Genomic DNA, 21,355 nt, shown 5'->3' with positions numbered 1-21,355 from the left:
GCCCTAAAGTCAAAAGGACCTGAATTCAAATGTGATCGTAGACACTTAACACTACCTGTGTGACCTTGGGCAAGTCACTTAACTCCAATTGCCCTGCCTTCCCCCCTCCAGACAGCAAAAAAGAAAGACAGGAAGAGAGGTCTGTGGACACTGGGGTTGGGGCTGACCAGAAGCAGAGTGTGGTGGAAGCTGTATCAGCTTTGGGCTCTGGGCTGTAGTGTATCAGCAGTAGCCTGGGAGAGTAAAAGGACTGAACATCTAGTCATAAAGAGATCCAGGGGACCTCTGTGCTAGCACTGAGACCAGGACCAAGTGCTGTTTGGTAGCTCTGTTGCCTATTACACAGTTTCAGGTCTTGGTTCCAGGGCAGAAAGGAGCAGTCACAGTCACTAGGCAACAGGGTCCTCACCCAGAGTAAGAAGGCAGTGTCTAGACTTATACCACACTGGAAACACCAAAAACCTATAAGCCCCCAAATTGAGCTGTGAAAGCATCAGAAGGACATAAAAGACAGAAGTTCCTCCAGATCTGAGAAGAGCCTAATTCTAATATAAAGTCCAAAGTCAAGATGTAGGCTAGGAAAAGGAGCAAACAGCAAAAGAAGAACCTGACCATAAAAAGCTACTATGGGGATAGGGAAGCTCAAGACATAAATTTGGAAAACAGTGTCTTGAAAACATCCACAAGCAAAGCCTCAAAGGAAAATGTAGATTGGGTAACAATTTGTTCAAAAAGAATTCCTAGAAGAACTAAAGAAAAAGATTTTTTAAGGCAAAAAAAATTATTTAAAAATCAAATAAGAATGGTATTAGAAAACTTGGGAAATGAGCTATGCAAGAAAATTATCAAAAGAATTGATAGCTTGGTAAAAGGCACAAAAATTACTGAAGAAAATAACTCCTAAAAAATCAGAATTGGCTAAATGTAAAAGTGGTACCAAATCCTGACTGAAGAAAAAAACTTAAATGTTAGAATCAGTCAAATGGAAGGTAATGCTCCATGAGACATCAAAAAACAGAATTGTTATGGTTCTATCAGAAAAACTCAACATTCCTTGGAGTAGGGAAAGGCAAGGGATGAAGAAAATGACCTCCATGTAGGTTAGTTTCATTCTTCCTCCCTTTTTGTTTATTACAATTATGTACAAGCTAAGTAGGGAAATAAAGAATGAATTCAACTTTTTGGTTATCAATATATGTAAAGGTCATTCTGAATTTGTATATAAATTTTATGCTAGGAAAGTTTAGTCTGTGTTAATGTCATGTATCTAATGTCTTTATAGAATAAACCCTGAGAAGTAACAGTGTGGTTAATAGGGCACTGACCTTGAAGTCAGGAAAACCTGCATTCAAATCCTGCCTTAGACATTTACTAGTCATCTTATCCTGGGCAAGTTGTTTAATATCTATATGCCTTAATCTTCTCTAAAAAATATGGGTAGAGGTATTTGCCTCAGTGGCAGCTCTAAATCTGTAATCTTGTTTCCTTGACTCTTACATGATCCTTCTCATAGATGAGCCTTCTTTTAAGGGGCTGAAATCAAGTATGCTTATTCAGTTGTAATAAACTCAGGGTGTGAGGAATTGGGAAAAGGTCTAAATGACCACTATGTGTTGTATGAAGTAGATGAAGGAAATGGGAGATTTGAATGCACTACTGTAATAGGGAAGAACTTTTAAGCTTTTTTCCCTTATTCCAGACCATGAACAATAGTCCATTAGCTGGGCCAGAGTGTGAACACCCCAAAATCAAGCCTTCCTCTTCTGCCAATGCCATCTATTCTCTTGCTGCCAGGTATGCTATTAAAACCAAATTCAATGTGATATGTTTATTAGGGTGGTTCAGAAAGTTTTTGAATAAAATAATGAATCTATGCTTCCAGAAGAGTTGACAGAAAAGTTCCCTAATAATACTAATCATCACTTTTTGAATGAAAAACTAATTCCTGGTCCATTAGGACCCACTCTTTAAAATAAAACTTGTTTGGACTGGCATTGTCAAGAGCCAAAGAGCTGTGCAAGTGTCGCACATCTTTAGTACAGAAGCCGCACCTGTGGGATGATGGCAGATACTGTTTCCTGCCCTAAGAAAGTGTACTTTATCCTAGTTACTTCTCCTCTTAGGAGAATTAATGATTTCAAAAAGGTGAACATGAATTTTGGTCTTAATTTGCTACTAAGTCTTTGACAGAAACCATTTTGAAGGCTTATTACAAACTTTGATAGTGTTCTGGCTCTTGACTTGTTTGTTAGTTCTACTTGATTAGATGTTTTCTGTCTTTTGTACCTCCCAGACCTCTTCCTGTGCCAAAACTGCCCCTTGGGGAGCAGTGTGGAAGTGATGAGGATACAGAGTATATGTCCCCTTCTTCTCGGCCTCTAGTGCTTCCTGGTGCCAGCCTCCAAAAGATAGAACTGAAGCGACCTCTGGAGATGACCCACGGTTTACAGTAAGTTTCCAATACTTCCAGACTTTACTAGTTCAATTATTATAACTTTGTCCCTTTTTAATTTGTTTTAAAAAGTTGTTTTATTAATGCCTTCTGCTTTTACATCACACTTACTTCCAAATAGACCTTTTCTTTTAAAAAAAAAAGGTCCAAAATCCCAGTTCAGCAAAACCATTCACCCATCTACTGTGTCTGAAAACAGGTAGCATTCCACCACCATAGTCCCCCAAGTCTGCAGTGAAAGGAGGAAGTTACATTTCTTTCTTCTTAGGGCTGACCTTAGTCATTATAATTATACAGTGTTCAGTTTCTTTTTATTCTTTTTATCTATATTGTTGTAGACATCATATATGTTGTGTTACCGGTTCTACTTTACTTCAGTTCATACAAGTTTTAGGTTTCTCTGAATTAATCATATACATCATTTTTTAGAGTGAAATAATATATTCTCATACCACAGTTTATTTAACTGTTATCCATTTTGCAGTCACTCAGTTTGCCTTTTTTTGCCAAAAATTTTCTGTTTCTTTAGAGGCAGTTAAGTGGCACAGTGGCGAGAGCTTTGGGCTTAGGGACAGGAAGGCCGGAGTTCAAATCCTACCTCAGATACATACTAGTTTTGTGACTCTGGGCAAGTCACTTAACCACTGTTTGCCTTAGTTTCCTCACCTGTACAATGGGAATGATAATAACACCTACCTCCCAGGATTATGGTGAGAATCTAAATGTATTTAGACCAGTATCTGGCACATAATAGGTGCTATATAAAGATTTAGTTCCTTCCCTCCCTCCTTTGCTATGATAAAAAGTGCAGCTGTGAGTATTTTTGCATATTTAGGTCCTTTCTGTCTTTTGGTCTCTTATTTTGGGTGCTGCATCATTGCCTTAGTTTGTATACCACCTTATTTTGTTTTTTTTTCAGCATTGAGTAATCAGTATTAAAACAGAGTCATATTTAACTTTAGTTCTTAATCCTTTTTTGCATTTCAGATCAGTTCCATTTGTGTTTTCTCTCAACAACAGCAAAAGCTTTAAACTATGTTCTCCTTTTGCTTTTTCATTTGACTATATACGAAAGAGGACTGGTATCTGGGTAATAGTAGTTAGAAGTCACATGAAGACTAGACTTGTTTCTGAAGAAGTTTGTCATGCTCTCTTTTCTTTTTTCTACCATACAGAGTGTTTGATTCAGAGCAGCAGGTTGACAGCTGTACCTATGAGGCCATGTACAACATTCAGTCGCAGGCGACTTCTGGCCTAGAGATCAGCAGTACATCAGGTAAGTGCCCTGACTTAAGGCCTGTGGAAGATGGAGCCTTTGTAGTCCTTGGGCTCATTTAATAACTTGTCTGAAATGGCAAGCATATGTGGTTATCAATTTAGTACCTTCTTGGATTAGAGGTTAAACTTCAAACCTGTTTTTTTTTTAACACTTTTTTAAGGAGCTCACAAAAATTACTCCTTTGTTTTTAATTCCTTTTCAAGGCTTAAGGGCATTTGAAGGTTACTTTGCCTAGGCCTGCTTTGTTGGCAGCTACCCTCTATTCCCATTGCTTTGCAGCATTAATGAAATTCTTTTGTGTGTGGGTGGGGAATACTTAATTCCCCTCTTAACTAGCTGAGTTGAAAGGTTAAGAAGCGAATGAACTCAGGGCCCCCTTTTTCACCTTTGTCTAATCATTTGAGGTTAGTTGTAGAATTGCTGCTGGCTTTTGAAAGATTTGAGTGTTTATTTTCAATCAGATATGGGATTTGGTTTATTCTATCCCTAACTAAGAAGTATTTGTAAAATATAACTTCTGTTGTTAGTTGAAGGAGATCTGGCTGTACCCCTTCCCAGCAATGGTCCCGAGGAATCAGAGAATGAGGATGATGGATATGATGTCCCCAAGCCCCCTGTGCCCGCAGTTCTGGCCCGGCGGACTCTCTCAGACATTTCTAATGCCAGCTCTTCCTTCAGCTGGATGTCTTTGGATAGTGATCCCACAATAGGTGAGTGGACCTGTTTGTAAGGCCCCTAAAAGGCCGAAAAGTTTGGGACAGCTTGCTACTACTATATGGTTTTAGTCCCGACGCAGAGATGACTACTCATGGGGGGGAGGGGAAGTATAGACAGGAAGAGAGTAGGCCCCAAGATGGATCACTAATAATATTGGTAACACTGGCCAATTTGAAGGTTGTGGCCACAGTACTTTGCCAGAAGTTGCTAAGTTTGTCCTTAAACCACAGCTCACACTCTGCTTGGGGCCATTAAGATTGCCAGCTATTTCAAGTATATATAATGACACTGGTAATTAAGCTTTGTACTTAAGACCAAATGTTCATGGTTTCTGGCTCCTTTCCCATTAGAAAAAGAGTTTGATGGATCTAGCTATAGCTCTAGGCAGACTTGGGGATCAGGCCACATTTGGATGCTGACCGTCCCAAGGCCAAAGTTTTCTTGCACCTGTCGCCACCCAGCAGGATGGTAACTGAAGTTGCTGTCACTTTGGAAATTTGAGGCAACTCCCAGGGTAACAGCTGTTCACAAGGAAATAGTGGGAAGAGTTGCTGTTGGCACTTGAGTTGACCAGGGATTCTGCAATCCCTTCCTGAAGACTCAGTGTGCTCTTCTTTATGCTATGACTTTGGTTAATTTCTTCCTAGGACTCTTTGCAGGTCTTCTCAGGCAGCTGGGGAGTGGGATAAAAGGAACACTATCTTGGAAGTCAGGAAGGTTTATGTTCTATTCACTAGCGATGTGGTCTTTAGCAAGTCATTTAATCTTTTTCCATATTTCACATCTTAGAATAATACCATCTGTTTTGAGTACCTCACAGAGCATTTTGAGGATCAGATGAAATAATGTACATGAAAGTACTATATAAATGTATTTTCTTTGTGGCAACCTTGATGTTGATTAGGAAAGGTGCCTGATAAGCATCTGTGGTATTTAGTGGGTTTGTTGTCCCGCCCCCCACCCCCCTGATCCCCCAGTACCAAGACAGTCTTATGGAGGAACTAAGCCCTAAGGTTCTCAACTTTGAAGTTTTAAGTTATGATGCATTACTGAAGATTCATCCCCATAGCTGGGTGCGAAGTACATTTCTCTCCTGACAATTGGTTGGTTAGTATTTTCATTTTAAAACATTATTCATGTTAACATTACTAATGATTTTGCCCAGATATACATATGGCCGATTACTTTAATATTTCTCCTTGTAGGTTTCAATGATGGTTCCCAAGTTCCTGAAAGGCCTCCCAAGCCTTTTCCTCGGAGGATCAACTCTGAACGGAAAGCAGGAAGCTGTCAGCAGGCTGGTGCTGTTCCTTCCACCTCTCCTCAGTTATCCAGTGAAATCGAGAGTCTCATGAGCCAGGGGTATTCATATCAGGACATTCAAAAAGCTTTGGTCATTGCCCATAACAATATTGAAATGGCCAAAAACATCCTCCGAGAGTTTGTTTCTATTTCCTCCCCTGCTCATGTAGCCACATAGCACATCACCTCCTTACCTCCAATTTCAGTGGACCAGTGAGCTGGGCGCCCTGCTCCAGGAGCATCTGAGAGGGCAAAGGGTTTTTTTGGAGACTTCAAACTGAAGTCTTGCCCTTGTCTGGTGGATGTCTCATCTGTGGTTCAAGATTTCAAAGCAGTGGAACAAACACAGAGCAAGCAACTAGGATGTTGTTTTGTTTTGTTCACTTTATAGTGTGTGTTTGAGGGCAGTTTGCCTTCTGTCCCCATTTAGAGAGAGCGTTCATTTTTATGATGACATGGTGTGGTACAGCTCAGCCCCTTGGGGAGCAGTCCAAGGGCAGCAGGACAAGTATTGTGAGGGAAAAACCAAACTGAGGGCTTTGAGTTTTCTAGCTTAGGGGAGAGAGAGAGAGAGAGAGAGAGAGAGAGAGAGAGAGAGAGAGAGAGTGTGTCCTGTAGTCAGAACATTCACCCCAGATAGGCCTCCATTTCCTGGGGATAGGCCCAAGAGGTTTAGGAAGGGATCTTTTGGTAACTTCCATCTACTGTGGTATTATACCCCCTACTATGTATTGCTATTTCAGTGCTACTCCAGATTATCATGTGCATAGCTAAAGTCCTTTATTTTTGAAACTGTCTCCTTTCTGTCATTTGCTTTGATGTCTGTGGTGCTCTTGTCATTGGCCATGGACTGGTTATGATTAACTTAAGTGAAGCCAGGGAGTTTATGAGATATTTCGTTTTCTTTGTGGTTGTGGTTGTGTTTGTTTGTTTGTTTGTTGGGGGGGGGGGGGCTGGCGGCATAAGGAGAATGGGGGATAAAATATTGTTGCGTTATCATTATGGATATGTTTGACTTTAGCAGCTAACACTGGTCACTCCAAAACCCTGTTTCTATAGGAACCTTGAATTTGACAAAATAAGATATTTTAACTATCCTAATTAAACAATGGCTGAACTGAGCTAGAGGTCTTCAAATACATTCCTTATCCTTCATGAAGAGAATAGGAATCAATTGCCTTGGTATCGGGTGTGTGCTCTAAGAGATAGTTTTCTGCTTTGTGGGAAAGGAGCATTTTATGTAAGATAATGTTATAATCCAAATACTGGGAAGCTTTCAGGAACCTTGGGCTATTTGCTATTTATCTTTATAGAATGAATGAAAAAAGCAGACTAAGTATAAGCATCCATCAGTCCAACTCTCCTTCCTACTAAATTTCTTATAGCCTTTGCAGGTGTCTTCCTTCTACAAGGGCCAAATTATCATTTTCAGAAAATCTTCCTTTTTGTCTTCCCAAAAATATGGGGCACTTTTTTTGGTATCACAGTGTGCAACTGTTAGCTCCCAGTTTAGGTTGGTGCTTATCCATGGGCTTAGAGATTGACTCTTGTGTGATTGTAATATTAGAAAATGTAGCCTCTTTTTACCTGTCTACCCTATTTTTAGCTTTTGTACCCCTCCACGCAGTGAGGGAGTAGGCCCCAGATCCTTTTAATCTCTAGAGGAAGATATGAAGCTTCCCTTCACACACAAATCTCACATTCAGGCATCAGGAGTGGGTAGGAAGGAAGTAGAATTTGTCTTGGTAAAGCACCATCCACTATTAGGGACCAGTGTTGAGCATCACCACTTGAGACCATACTCAACTGCCTTTACATAGAGACATTGAAACTCTGGGGAAGATTAAAGAACAAATCCCAGGAATTTCCTTGTACTCTGTTAGAATCTGATTTTGGAATTCTTCCTTGTCTAGTACTGTTGTGGGGCCTTGTGCTTCCAAATATATAGTATTTGTCTGCTACACATACTACTTTTATGTGGATACAAGGTTTTTCAATTTACTGTTCTGTTTATATAGAATACAGACAGTTTCTTGCTTTTCTGACTTGCAAAAACTCAGTCCAAAACCTTGCATATGAGGTTGTGTTTTTGGGGATATGTTACATAGTAACAGCGGGTATTTGTCAAAATGCCTTTTTTTTTCTTCCTGCAACCTTCCTCGCCTTCAAAGCCAACAAAAAAATAAAAATAAAAACAAAGCCCTTGTAACTTGCAGTCAAGCAAAACAAATTCTCATATCAGCCAAGTCCAAAAATGTGTTTCATTCTACATATTAGTCCATCTCCCTTCTGTCATGATGTGGATAATATTCTTCATCATTGGGCCTTTGGAATAATGCTTAATCAGTCTGTTGATCAGAGTTCTTAAGTCTTTCAAATTTTTTGTTTTTACAACATTGGTGTTATGCTCTAAGTTCTGCTGGTTCTTCTCATTTCATTCTGCATCAATCCATACAAGTTTTCCCAGGTCTCTCTGAAGCTATCTCTTTCTTCATTTCTACAGCACAGTAGTATTCCATTACATTCATATGCTATAATTTGTTAAGCCATTTCCCAGTTGATGGGCACCCCCTTAGTAAATGTCTCTTAACATTCAAGGATCCAAGGCAGTTTACCTGAGACTTTCTCTTTGACTGTTTGGTCTAAGAGGCTTTGGTTTTAACTGAGGCAAAAATTTAGAATAACTGGGTGAATCTTCCAAAGGTTTTCACCTGTTTTTTGATTTGTGGCAGTTTCCAACCTTTAGTCTATGACTTTTCCCCTTTGAACATGAGCCATTGCCAAGTTATTAGTGCATACTTATTATATACTCACTAAGTTTGTTGATAAATAATTTCTACCTTGTCTGTACTCACAGAGAGTGGATATAGAATCATAGAATCTCCTAGCTGGAAGGAAACTCAGAGGTTATTCAGGCCAGGTTATATCTGAAGCAAGAATCTCCTCTACAGCGCCCCCCCCCCCCCCCGTGATCATCTAGCCTTAGCTTAAATACTTTTAGTAATGAGTTACTCACTTCTTCTTGATTATAGCCCATTCCACATTTGGGTGGTTTTAATTATTAGGGAGGTTTTCTTTATTGTGTGCCAGAATCTGTCTCCCTATATGGGGATCTTTCTTTGAGATTATTGCCTCTTCAGTCCGAGAAAATCCCAGATTAATGTATCTGGATGCCTGAATAATATCAAGGGTATTTTACAATCTGAAAGGTGTTCTAACAATCATTAGCCACATAGATTATTTTCTTAGCTTATTTTGAAACATTGCTTTAGTATGGACATTTTAATAATCTTATAGTTGCTTGAAGGCTATAAATTTAGAGATCTTGGCCCAAGGAGCTCCCTTTGGAAATCCCTCTCTCCCCCCCACCTCCAATTAGTTTATCATTTCCTAATTCTATGTTCTTCTCAGGCTAATTAACTGAATTATTTTTTAGTTATATTATCTGTTGGGAGAATACACCTTTTTTTCCCTTGTAATTACAAAATGTCCATCTTTTGCTACCTTTTAGATTGATGGATAGGAGAAAGTCTTCTTCCACACTATACTTTTTCATAAAATTAAATATCTCATTTTTTCTGGGCTTTCCCCAAATTGCTTTACATGGTCTGTAACATCTGTAGGGCCCTTGTTCAACATGATCAAAACATGATGATGGTATGAACCACCAACCACAAAGTTTGTCCGACTTCCTGCATCCTGATCCTTCCATTTAAAGGGATTCACAAAGTTAGGTGAACGCCAAACTTTCTCACAAATCTGAGCACAAAATGGGAGAAACTTCTAGAACCATGGGATCTCCCTGTAGTCAAACCCAAGTAAGGGCACTTGATTATCTTGTTGAATAAAGTCATAAGATCTAGAGCTGAAAGAGACCTTAAAATTTGAATTCATTCCCCTTGTTTTACAAATTAGAAACTTCCAGCTCTGGGAGGAGAAATAATCAAGGTTACACAGGTAAGGAAATAGCAGAATGCTAATGTTTAAGCTTCGGTCCTCTGATTGCAAATATAGTGCTTTTCTCACACACCATGCTGCCTTCCTCATTTGTTGCATTGTGCATTCAGGAAACCCTAAACTAAAACCAGTTATTTGAAGGACTGCCTAACTGGCTTATATTGGAAACCCCTTTGCCATGGAAGTCATTGTGAAACAACTTAAAGCTTTTAAAGAATCTGAATTCATATATGGAAGAAATAAGCTGTGAAAAGCAGATAATAGTTTAGAGTTGCTGACCCCAAGTAGCATTTGATGATCTGCATATAAGATCTACCCTTGGATTCTAGGCCTTGCTAAGATGTGCTACCTAAGTGATTCTCGTTTTCTCAGAACTGATCCATAGAAACTTGACCCTGGGCTTTATTTCTGTTTTCTGAACCTTCACTGAACTCTGGGTCTTACCTACTGACTTTTTTTTTTTTTAGTCTTTGAGCCTGATTGGTTCTCTGGATTGAAAAGATGACTACACCTGATAAACTGATATTGCGCCACTCGCTCCGTTATTTCATCGTGGTGTTTCCTTCTAATACCATCTTGCCCCTTTCATTCTGCTACACACTCCATATTCAGTGATGTTTTGTAGCACTGATTTATATGACAAAAAATAATATTTATCATATACTAAGGAAAGGTAATAAAGAAGTACATACAAAAGAAACCTAACTAATCTTACATGAGGTGACCCTTAAATTTACTAAACTATTGTTCAGAGACTCATCTAATTTCAGAGTTGGAAAGGATCTCAGAGATCATTTAGTTCAACCCATGCTTAAAAGAGAGTTCCTATTACAATATATCTTACAAATGGACATCCAACCTTTGCTTGAAGACCTCTATTGCAAAGGAACCTATTACCCAATCAGGTAGCCTAGTCCATCTTATATTCCATTCTATTCTTATCATCAAGAAGCCTTTTCTTATATCAAAATTAAATAACAATTCCTATGCATTGTTTCTAGTTCTACCTCCTGAGGCCAAAGAGAACACATTTAATCTTTTTTTCCTATGGCAAACTTTTAGGTACTCAATGAGATCTTAGAAGGGATTTTAGTGACTGTCAAGTCCAAACCCCTGTGTTTTTTTTACAGATGAAGAAATAGGCATAGAGAGGTTAAATGATTTGCATGGAGGTTGTGACTGATTTGTCCAAGATTACTCAGCTAATAGGTATCTGAATCAGGATTTGAACCAATATCTTTCTGGCCCTAAGCCCAGTGCCCAAACCTCTACCATGCTGCCTCTCTTGAAGCAGTGATTAAGTTCTCCTGGAGCTCTCTCATCTTCAGGTTAAATAGGCTAAGTTTCTTCAGCCGATTCTCTTACGACGTAGATTCAAAGCCCTTCACTTTCCTGTTTGTTGTCCTTTGAACACTTTCTCGGTGATTGATGGCCTTGGCACAATGTAATGCTCTGAACTGTGCACAATATTCCAAACATGGTCTGTCCAGGATGATGCAGTAAACTGTCACCACTCTACTCCTGGAAACTGTGCCTCTCACCCTAGGCCAAGCCTAATCTATGTATCATGAAGCTAGAGATCATCTAGTCTATTCCCTCTCATTTTAAAGATGATGAAACTGAGGCTTAGTAGGGATGTTAGGTTATTTGCTTTTGGTCACAGAGCTAATAAATAACAAGAGTACGGATCAAAACCCAACTTCTCTGATTCCAAATCCAGTTATTCCTTTTTATCTTAGACATCTGCTACCTCTCAAGTGGAAATGTTCTATCCCAAAACCAGCCCTAAAATTATTAGGCATTTCACTGGCTGAGGCATATTTTCAAGCTCATTTACCATTCTGTAATCCCATACTCACTGTCAATGCATTAAGAAGCTGTCTGATGGTATGATGGGTTGTGTGTGTTCCATCCAAATTCCTGCATAATCAGTGAGTTAATTCCTCTGCCCTCTTCAGCCCTCCAAACCCAGTGACAATCAGGAAAAATATGAAACAGGTACAGACAGTAGTAACCCTGTTCTATAATAAGAATAATTCAACTGTCATACTGAAGATTCATAAAAGACATCATTTCCTTACAGTTTCCCATCCCAAAAAAATCTTTCCCAGTTCTGCCTGAATTTCTTTCACTTTGCTTTGTTACACTGCTTGAAATTCCAAAAATTAAAAGCTAATTTGATTTCAAAGTTTTCACATTAGTGTGAATCAATACAATCTTATTTCAGAAGCTGATGGAGGGCATCAGTGCTGAGAGTGGAAATTATACTTTGGAAGGGAGGCAAATAATTTTTGAGCATGAAACATTTTGGATGGAAGGACAGGTCTATGTCAGTTCCTGCTTCAGAAGACCTAAAGAAGGGAGTTGGTGATTAAAGAAAAAGCATTAGGAGGCATCAGAAAAAGGAATTAGGAATTTTCCAAAGGCAAGCTCTAAGACTAGTGCTATTTGTACTGTGTATATGTAGTTCAGTTAAGTGTGTTTTGTGGTCAACCTCTGGAACCTAACTCCTATTTGTTTCTTCTGGGGGATGTAGTCTAAGTTCCAAACAGTGAAACTACAAACTAACTTTTAGTACTGCTTTCTCTTCCATTACTTTTGCATGAAAGGCTAATTCCTTGTCAGTCATAAAACAACAGAATTGGTTATTAATACAGGAAAAACAAAAGATACCCACGTAAATAAATACTCAATAATGTCATCCTGAATGCTGAATGGATCAAAGGAAAAATATCATAGAAATAATAACTAGAAGAAAATGTATAATAATGATGCAACGTGCCATAATTTCTGAGATACACCTAAATAGTTCTTAGAGGAAAAAGTATCTCTATGAGAAAATACATTAATAAAATAGAAAAACTGAAGACTAGTGAACCTAATATGCAATCAGAAAATCAGTAAGTAAACCCAACGTGAGAGCAAATGAGGAAGTTTTGACAATTAGATGAGAAATAGATAAATTAGAAAATTAAAAAGTTTTAAATTATAGAATTAACAAAAGTTAGTTCTTTGAAAAGGCTTACCTAATCTGGTTAAAAAGATGATGGAGGAAAAAATAAAATGACCAAAATAAGAAATTAACTAGGAAAAATTACTGTGAGAAATGAAAAGAATTATCAGACCTTAGATGGAATGACTGTGATGAACAAGTTCCTGTAGTTTGTGACTGATCAATGATTGTATTAAAATGTAGATTTTTCTTCCCACTGTAGATTCCAGAAATCCAGATCATGGTTCTTGTTTGCAATTTTGTTGCTTTTATTGGAGAACTCTGTAGAAGTATTTATTTAAAATAGTTTAACCCTAAAATAGATTAGATTTTTTTTATTCATAATTTTGTTCAAACTTCTTTCCTTCTCCTAGATCTGGTCTGACTAAAGTTATAATGCAGCAGGAATTTCTCTTTAACCTTTACTGTCTTATACAATCTTTTAGTGAATCGTTCTCACTTATCTGTATGCTTTCCCTTCAAGAGTGCAAATTGAAACCCACTTTCTCATGATGATCAGTTTTTGTCTGTGTTAGAGTATCTGCTCAGTCTCTGCGAGTCCTCCTCTAGTAGGTCGTAATATTTTGTATGTATCACTGTGACACTCAGACTATTCATCTGTTATTGTTCACTTTTTCTATGTGATGGTCTACTCATATTTTCTGATCGTACATTTCCTGGGTAATATCTTTTAAACCTTTTTTTGCATGCAAGTCAATATTGGTAATTGTTGCAATCTATTTGTCAACTCCATGATCTTCTCCATTATCCTTTAGGTTTGTTGTGTCCAGAGTATTCTTTATGTCTTGATATTTTATTGAATTGGCTGATTTCCCCTAGGGAATCTAATAGTAAAATTTCACTAACTTAATCAGTTATTGTCATTTGTGTATCCCCTAATGCCAAGCACATCATAGGTATATTAATGCTTGTTGATTGGTTTCTGAAGTCTCAGGCTTCTCTGACATTCCTTTAGAGGCCAACAGTTGGTTTAGTAACACAGTTCCACAAGACCAACCCTGCCTCAAGTTTAACTTTAGATAATTATTCTAAACTCTGACTGAACCTAAAAATATTTATATACCACTTCTTTGAATACAGTATGTACAAAGTCTCCTTGCAACATATGGATTAATAAATATGTCAACAGAGTTCTTATCCCTAAGGTATGGAGGAATTTCAAACCTGTGTCTTCATTCAACTCCCTTCTTTATTGCTTTCATGCAAACAGAGAAGTCCACATGAAGGGGTCAGCAAAGAAAGTGTGAGGTGTGGTTTCTGATCAGCGCTCTGATATCTTTCCCTTCCTCCTCCTGTCTACACAGGCCTTTGTCATTTCACTGTTCCTCTGGGTTTTTCCAGCTCTTTCCTCAACCTGTCTCAGGATTGAGGGGAGAGGAGGATATTTGACTATACATTCTCAGGTCAACTATTTTAAGTGTAATAGAAACCACTTTGTAATAGCATTTAAATGTCTTAAGGTTTTGACAGTTACAGAAACATGAATTTGATGGAAAGTTTGGAAACTGTTCTCACTAAGCCCCTCTTAGCAAAATACCTCTTCAGCTCCATTTTATGAACTTAAAACTCTTCCTTGTTATTTTGCTTTCCTGCTTCTTTTGCTGTTACTAATTCCATGTAGTCTTTCTGGAGGGAATTGGCAAACTTAGTTAACTAATTAACTGCTAGTCATTTCCTATATACACACAATGTGATAATCACTCAGAAGATATCATACATTTTAGGCACATGGTTTTGGGGAGAGTTATACATTTGATCAGCTGGACTGGACCCTATCTACTAGTGAAAAAAAGTCTAGCTCTGCCCTGAGTAAAATACTGAGGAAACTCCCCTGTGCCTTTTGGTCCCAGGGACTAGCATAAAATAAGGCAGAAGGGAGGAGAGGAACCAGTGGAAATCAGAAAGGAAATGTCATACTGCAGAACCAGCTACTGCAGAGGCAGTTGTTGAGAGGCCTTTTGGCCCTACCCCTCAGTAGTGTACTTGAAAAAAAACTGTAACCACTCCACCTGCTTGTGCCTGGCCAAGCCTAGGACTCCTGCTTACTGATTTGGCATTTGCACAACTTAGCCTAGTTCTGACTGGGCCCATATTCTTTCACAAGCCCAGGAAGAAATGCAAAGAGTCACTCCACAGCAAACTCATCTCATTCGCTCTCCACCCTCAGAAACAGATTTGGAAGTGAGAGGGAAGCACTGCTTACAGGAATGAGCACTGCTGCCTGTAAGCCCTATGGACCTTGCTTGAAACTAGAGTGAGGCCAACTGTGTGCTCTCTGTTCTGGTCCGAGTCTTATGGTTTCACATATGTTAATGTATCACATGTGTTGGTTCCCTCCTGCTGGTCCACCTCTGACCCTGTTGTGTGGCTAGCATACCAGAATGGGATCCCTGGGGATGGGGCTGCTGTGGTTGGGTATAGAACACATGCCCTCTCTCCTGTGGACAGCCCCTCCTTTGTTCTGCTGCCTGGGTGGAAAAGCCTACAGACACACTCACTGCCAGCTAGTAGAGATGCCTTCCTGACTTTCAGCATGAGCTGAAGTAGTTGATAATCTTATCCTTGAAGGAAAACCGCAGCCTTCTGCTTAAAGACATGGAAAGAGGAGCAAGTGGCAGCTGTGATTATTCCTCTCACTCTGGTTCTGTGATGACCTGGGTCTCTTATAAAAGACTTTGACCAGAAGATATTTTTTTTCTTTATTTAAAAGTCATTCATTTTTCACACACTGAAAAAAGCCAAATGTCTTGTGCCTTTCTATGGGAGCACCAAATCCCTAGTTACATATTAAAAACTTAATGTGGAAATTCTAGAGTCTTCCCCCAGCCCTGTCCCACCCAGTATCATTAGTCCCTAGAGAGCAGAAAGTTGCCAGGGAAGGGAGTGCTTATATATACAGCTGGAGAGATGACAGATTAAAACTCTGTAAGTGGTAATTTGTTGCTCTTTTGTCCCTGTCACAGCATTTAGTTGGAAGAATAAGCATTATATCCCAGGATAACTGGGGTAGTTCAGGTCATTTAGTTACAATAAAGGTGTTAGCCAGAGAAGAGAGATAGGTAGAAATTTCCACATTACCAGAGTAGTCATCAGGTATTCCATCTACGATTACAAACCTCCTGCCTTTCCTGACAGGTTGGTCTTCTCTCTAGTGAAGCCTTCTGCCTAAGCATGAAGTAGTCACTACCTCCACAGGGTAGACTCCAGGGAGATGAGTCTGAGGCAGCCACAAATCACTTCCTCTCCTTGCCCCTCAGAGAGCCTCAGTGTCGCTGCCATAAGTTTTGGTTTCAAGCAAAGAAAGTGGTTTTTCTGTACTTGTTGGTTTTTTAAAATCTATTTTGTTCCCTTCATTTTCTCCCTAATTGTAACTAACAAAAGGATTGGGAGATAGAAAGGTTATTTTTTTATTCATACTTATTTCTCATTTCAAAATTCTTTATATGGGTGGGGCTGGAGAGAGGAACCAGTAACTTTCTCTCTTCAGAATGAAGAATCCCAGTTTGTATATCAGTGTTTAAAAAAAAAAACTCAGACAAGATTTTCATGGACTATTTTAAAAAGTATGTGTCCTTAATATAAAGTTTATATTAGCAGTATTTAATCACTTCTCACCTGTAAAGAAACAGAAGGTAAATATTCTTGCAGAGAATAATTAGCAGAGCTTTAAGATTAATTTTGGGTTAAGTCCACTTTGTTTGCCAATGCATTGTTAATGTTTAGAGGTCTGTTATACTAATGTTATTTATTAATTATTTTTCATTCCCATACATAGCCAACTAAAGAGCTTTTCCATGCACCCATGTCTGTAAAAAAATATTTTTAAATAAAGTTTCTTTTGTTGTAGCAGACTTGCTGTCCACGCACTTTGGAGATACAGGAGGCAAACAGGCTGCCAGGCATTTGGGTCAACTCCTTTGACACACTGTCAGTACTGCAATATTTGAGGGAAACTTCCAAGTGGTCAGAAGCGGAAGAAGTGTAGGGGAGGAGAAGCTGGCAGGGCTGCTGGTGGTCTCCCAACACTACACTTTCCCATTTTTAAGAGCAGAGGCTCCCCAGTGAGAAATGATTTCTGTGTCCTTGGGGTAGATCACCATGCCATTTGCTTAGAAGAAGAGGTCTGTCCAAGTTCTCTTCCAGCAGCTGCAAAGCATCTAATATATGGGCCTTTGGGCCCTTTCCCAACCCTAGAAGCCCCTGGTTCCTATGTGCTAGAATTAAATAAGGGATTAGAAGCAGAGCAACTTTGGGGATAGTTCAACTTTATTTTTCACATATCTATATATCTATATCTATATCTATATCTATATATATATATATATATATATATATATATATATAAATCCTGCAACAAATTTGTAAATTTACACACATCCCAACAGAACTACACAGACAGACAGACAGACAGACAGACACACACACACACACACACACACACACACACACAAGCTTTGGCCAGATCCCATTTCTAATTTCCAAGTACCATTCACCTTTATTGGGTCCATATCCTAGGATGTGCGTTTCTCAAGTGATAGTTTAGTGCTAATAAGCCCATAGGTTAAATCCTTGACTCTAAGGGCCATTTAGTTTCACCGAGAGAAACTGTTCTGCCTCCTCCCATTAAAGTTAGTCACTGACAAGAAACTTGAAAGCTCACATCCTACGGATGGTGGATCAATAGTTTCCTCTTCACTTTTCTGAGCAGAGAACGAAAGACATCCCATTTCTATCTGCCTTTCCATAGGAAGCCATGAGAAACCCCAAAGCGGGGAGGGGAAGTTTGAACAACAACACTGTTGTCAGTGACTTTCAGAGATTGCTTCCTCTAGAGCTGGTATGAGCAACATAGGGTGACAGGGATTTTGATTTTGAGACACATTGACTCCCACAAATTGATACCACTTGATATTAGTATCGAGGCTACCTGAAAAACCTGCCAGCTAGCCAAGAAGCCAGCAAAAATGGGAGACCACTCACTTCAGCTATTGAGAGGAAAACAAGTTATAAGACCTCCATAAACGTGAGAGCTGGGAAACTACAACATCTCTGCATCAAACAAAGGATTTCCTGGGACCAAAAGGCCTCTGCTTGGGGTATGAACTCTATTTAGGTCCCTTAGAGAGGAAATGACGTCCCCATATCCAAGGCCAGGTAAACGTAACAAGATGATGCAACCTGGCTTCTTCCTGTTCCCTTGGCTTCTACAATGGGTTCTAAGCCAAGACATAGGAGAGCCATTTCTGTCGATTGAAGATCATCCCAGGTGATGGTGGAGGGGTGAAAAAAGAGCAGAAGCTGCCCCACACTGGGGAAGAGGAAGCATGGCGGGATGTTCTTTGGGCTAGTGTCTTAGATCGATGTATTTCTCTCCCTGAAAATGGGCGGAGAACAGAAGTGAGAGGAGGATTTGGGAATAGTGGCCCAGGGGCAAGACGCAGCAGTGGGTAGGGAAGAGAGGGTGATGCAGAAGCTGGTGAACCAGATGCAGCCCCTAATAGAAGCAGCAGAGGTGAGGAAGAATGGGAGAAAAGAAAAAAAAAATATGACTACAAATTGAACCCCCATGGCTAGGGAATAGTTTAAAAAAAATGCCCCAGATGTAAATTTTGTGAAAACAACTTCTATTTCCCACCTAATGACGTAGGATAAGAGACTTGGCAACAAACTGCTGTGAGAGAAGGCCTCTGCTATCTTCCTAATTCAGATCCTCATTTCTGTTACTAGCTGCCTTCTCTTCAAAAAACAAACCAAAAAAACCCCCCAAACCCCTCCTCACCCCTTGCCTCAGCCTAATACCTGTGAACAGTACCAAAAAGACTGAATCAGGTTTGCCTCTCCCGTGACCCCCTCCACCTCTTAGGAGGAAGACAAAGACTAGGGAGGGTATATGTCTGGGCTGGGCCCTTCCTTAGTCCCTAGGGAGATAGAGCCAGGCTAGGCATTAGCCAGGGAAGCTGCCTCCTACCTGGTCTCTTGGCGCCCTCTTGTCACCGTTGCTTCCCTGCAGGAGGCCCATCTCTTCTGGGAGCTTATCTGACTTAACTTCAACTACAATTTCGTTCTTACGAGCCAGGGGCAGTGTGCTAGGGGGAGGGAGGGAGAGGTTGACAATGTGGGGCACAAGGGGGCAATGGGAACATTGGGAAGTGAGGTGGACCTTGGTCCTCCAGGAACAGTTCAGAGGGAAATGGGATTGGGAGGTGTGATCAATGGAAGCTGGAGTGGTGGGCAATGAAGCATGTATTCTCCCCATCCCCCACATCTCCCCTTCAGCACAGGAGCAGACAGGGGCCAACCCTTGGCAGCAAGCAGGCTGGCATGAGGGAGAAGTATTCTTACATTTCCTGTTTGCCTGATCGCCCACAAGGCATCTTGCCCTTCTTATAGAGGAAATAAAGGACAGCACCCAACACAGCCAGCAACAGGATACAGACGATGACTGCCACGATGACCACTCCCTTGCTCTCCTGCTTTGTTCCTGCTACCCAGACATAGCCATTCACTGTCTGTGATTGGTTTTCCCCCTCTCCGCCCAGGCTCACAATCCATACAGCAGAAGCAGGGGAAGAAGGCAATACTCACCTTTCTTGACTGGGTCTCCTGGGGTGGGCACAGGAAGAAAGGAGGGGAGTGAGTGAGGTGAGTGAATGAGCCCTTCTCTGCCCTGCCCTTTGCTATTCTGCTGGTGGGCCCTACTTACCCGTGGAGGTGCTGTTGGCTTTGGCAGAAGGACTGCTGGTGGTGGTGCTCTGGCTGCTAGCAGTGTTCCCAGTGGTCATGACGGCGAGGGTGGTTAAGTTGACTGGAAGGCAGAGATGCAGGTTAGAAATAGCGGAAGAGGTAATGCCTCATCAAGGCTTCCTTGTTTCTTGCTTCCTCTTATGTACCAAGCAGAGCAGAAGACCTTACCCAGCTCCAGAAAGATGGCAGTCTTGTTGCTTCCCAGGATATTAGAAGCCTGGCACACAGCACCCTTCTCTAGCAGTTCTGGAATCACTTGGACTTGCAAAGTACTCAGGACAGTCTGAAAATCCTTTTCATGTTCATGGACCTGCCCAAGAAATGTTCCCAGCTTATCAGATGGATGTGGGATCGCGGAGTGGGGAGGAGAAGAAGGTATGGTGAGGGAGAAAGTAATAGAGGCCAAAAGGTCGGGGTGTGGGTATTTAATAGGGAGGAAGTACCCATTAGGGTTAAGGGTAGTAACCCCCTCTCACCGTTCCATTGACACTCCAGGAGATGGTGGGCCTGGGTTGCCCTGACACCTCACATGTCAAATTCACCACTTCATTCTCTCTTACCCACATGTGCGCTTCCTTTGCCATCACCCATGGGGACCCTAGGAGACAGGGGAAGAGTGGAGTAGAGGCAGGTGTCCTAGGATCTGTTTGCTTGCTTTACCTGGACAAATTTTCCTAGCCTCAGTCCCTTTCCACCTGGGCAGGTTTAGGGTTCCTGTCCATAGGACTGCACATTTCAGCAGAAAGGCAGATAGGTATTAGAATATCAGCTGAGAAAAGACCCAATAAAACAACAAAACATGAAAGCGAGGTTATCCCCACCCCCTAAGGACCTCACCATTAATGGTGACATTGACCAGCTGTGTATGTTTCAGACCAGGCACTCTGGGTACAGATGCCACACACAGGTAGCCTCCTCCTGCCTCCCTAGTCAAGTTGGTCAGATGCAGTACAGATCCATTCTTCACTACCTCCTCGGTCTAGATGAGAAAGTTCAGGGAGAGGGGAAATTACTGTACTTGCCCTTTTTCACCCCATCGCACCCCGATCTCCCTATCCTGCTTAGATACCTTTTCTCGCTTCCAATGGAATACCACAGGTTGGGAACTCTCTGCAGAGCAGTTGAGTTTCAGGCTGCTGCCCTCTGACATCACCGGAGCCTTGGGCTTCACTCGGACGTTGGACACATCTAGGGGCATTGCCAGTAGCATTAACATGTAGTTAAACCCTCCACACCCCAAAGAAGGCTGGCTGGCCTCCATCACTATGCCTAGGGTTTCACATCCCAATGACCTCCCTTTCCCCTTGGGCTTCGGGCCCTCTTACAGTTCACCAGGAGTCGCTGCTGGTCAGTTGTCTCTACTCCAGTATCAAGGTCCAGAGCCAAGCACTCATACAGCCCACTGTGATGCCTCTGTGCTTGCTCCAGGATGAGGACGCCATCACTTATGTTTTCTACTTCAAGCCAACTGAGACTGATAGGGTCCTGGGGGTGGAATAGGGCAGGTGGATGGTAAAGAGGGAGACAGCCTGATGTCAGAAAACACTGGCTTTCTGCCATGATTCCCCAACCGGACCCAGATTGCCTGGTGTCCAGGCTACCATGTCTCTTCACCTGCTTTCGGATTGTGAAGTGTGGTGGAGGGTTGCCATCTGACAAGCACTTGAGCTCGACCTTGTCTCCTTCCTTCAGCAGCCTATTTGGCATCACCTCTAGCCACACCTTCTCCATTGGGTCTAGATGGATATAAGGGGTGGCAATAAGCTTCAGGCACCCTGACCATCCACCCCCAGAAGGAAGACAGGAGATGTAGGTAACACTGTCAGCACCAGTTTCCTATGCAATGTGTGTGTGTGTGTGTGTGTGTGTGTGTGTGTGTGTGTGTGTGTGT

General features: G+C 41.0%; 2 protein-coding genes across 5 annotated transcripts in view; one reads left to right on the top strand and one right to left on the bottom strand.

The window, feature by feature from the left end:
• CBL (Cbl proto-oncogene) overlaps positions 1-16,571 on the top strand; it is a 125,074-nt gene extending 108,503 nt beyond the window's left edge. The window contains exons 12-16 of the mRNA XM_069066600.1: positions 1,700-1,794; positions 2,294-2,449; positions 3,628-3,728; positions 4,259-4,441; positions 5,654-16,571. Coding sequence (XP_068922701.1) covers positions 1,700-1,794; positions 2,294-2,449; positions 3,628-3,728; positions 4,259-4,441; positions 5,654-5,928 — 810 coding nt within the window. The 3' untranslated portion in view covers positions 5,929-16,571. The remainder of the gene's footprint in view (positions 1-1,699; positions 1,795-2,293; positions 2,450-3,627; positions 3,729-4,258; positions 4,442-5,653) is intronic.
• The window catches only part of MCAM (melanoma cell adhesion molecule), a 9,265-nt gene continuing 4,198 nt past the window's right edge, over positions 16,289-21,355 (bottom strand). The window contains exons 7-17 of one of the 4 annotated variants that reach the window (XM_069066601.1): positions 21,079-21,200; positions 20,790-20,949; positions 20,534-20,652; positions 20,302-20,443; positions 19,941-20,062; positions 19,633-19,774; positions 19,424-19,525; positions 19,306-19,323; positions 19,063-19,204; positions 18,689-18,806; positions 16,289-18,094 (exon numbers count right to left, since the gene is read on the bottom strand). In XM_069066601.1, the coding sequence (XP_068922702.1) occupies positions 18,065-18,094; positions 18,689-18,806; positions 19,063-19,204; positions 19,306-19,323; positions 19,424-19,525; positions 19,633-19,774; positions 19,941-20,062; positions 20,302-20,443; positions 20,534-20,652; positions 20,790-20,949; positions 21,079-21,200 (1,217 nt within the window). In that variant the 3' untranslated portion in view covers positions 16,289-18,064. The remainder of the gene's footprint in view (positions 18,095-18,688; positions 18,807-19,062; positions 19,205-19,305; positions 19,324-19,423; positions 19,526-19,632; positions 19,775-19,940; positions 20,063-20,301; positions 20,444-20,533; positions 20,653-20,789; positions 20,950-21,078; positions 21,201-21,355) is intronic. The other 3 variants (XM_069066602.1, XM_069066604.1, XM_069066603.1) reach the window with 3 other exon arrangements.

The sequence above is a fragment of the Petaurus breviceps genome, unplaced genomic scaffold (assembly GCF_028583685.1).
Source record: "Petaurus breviceps papuanus isolate PSGF00001 unplaced genomic scaffold, PetGlider_PUasm1.0 90723, whole genome shotgun sequence".
Taxonomy (NCBI): domain Eukaryota; kingdom Metazoa; phylum Chordata; class Mammalia; order Diprotodontia; family Petauridae; genus Petaurus; species Petaurus breviceps.
The sequence above is the reverse complement of the archived record's forward strand: the minus strand, read 5'-3'. Positions and strand labels throughout refer to the sequence as shown.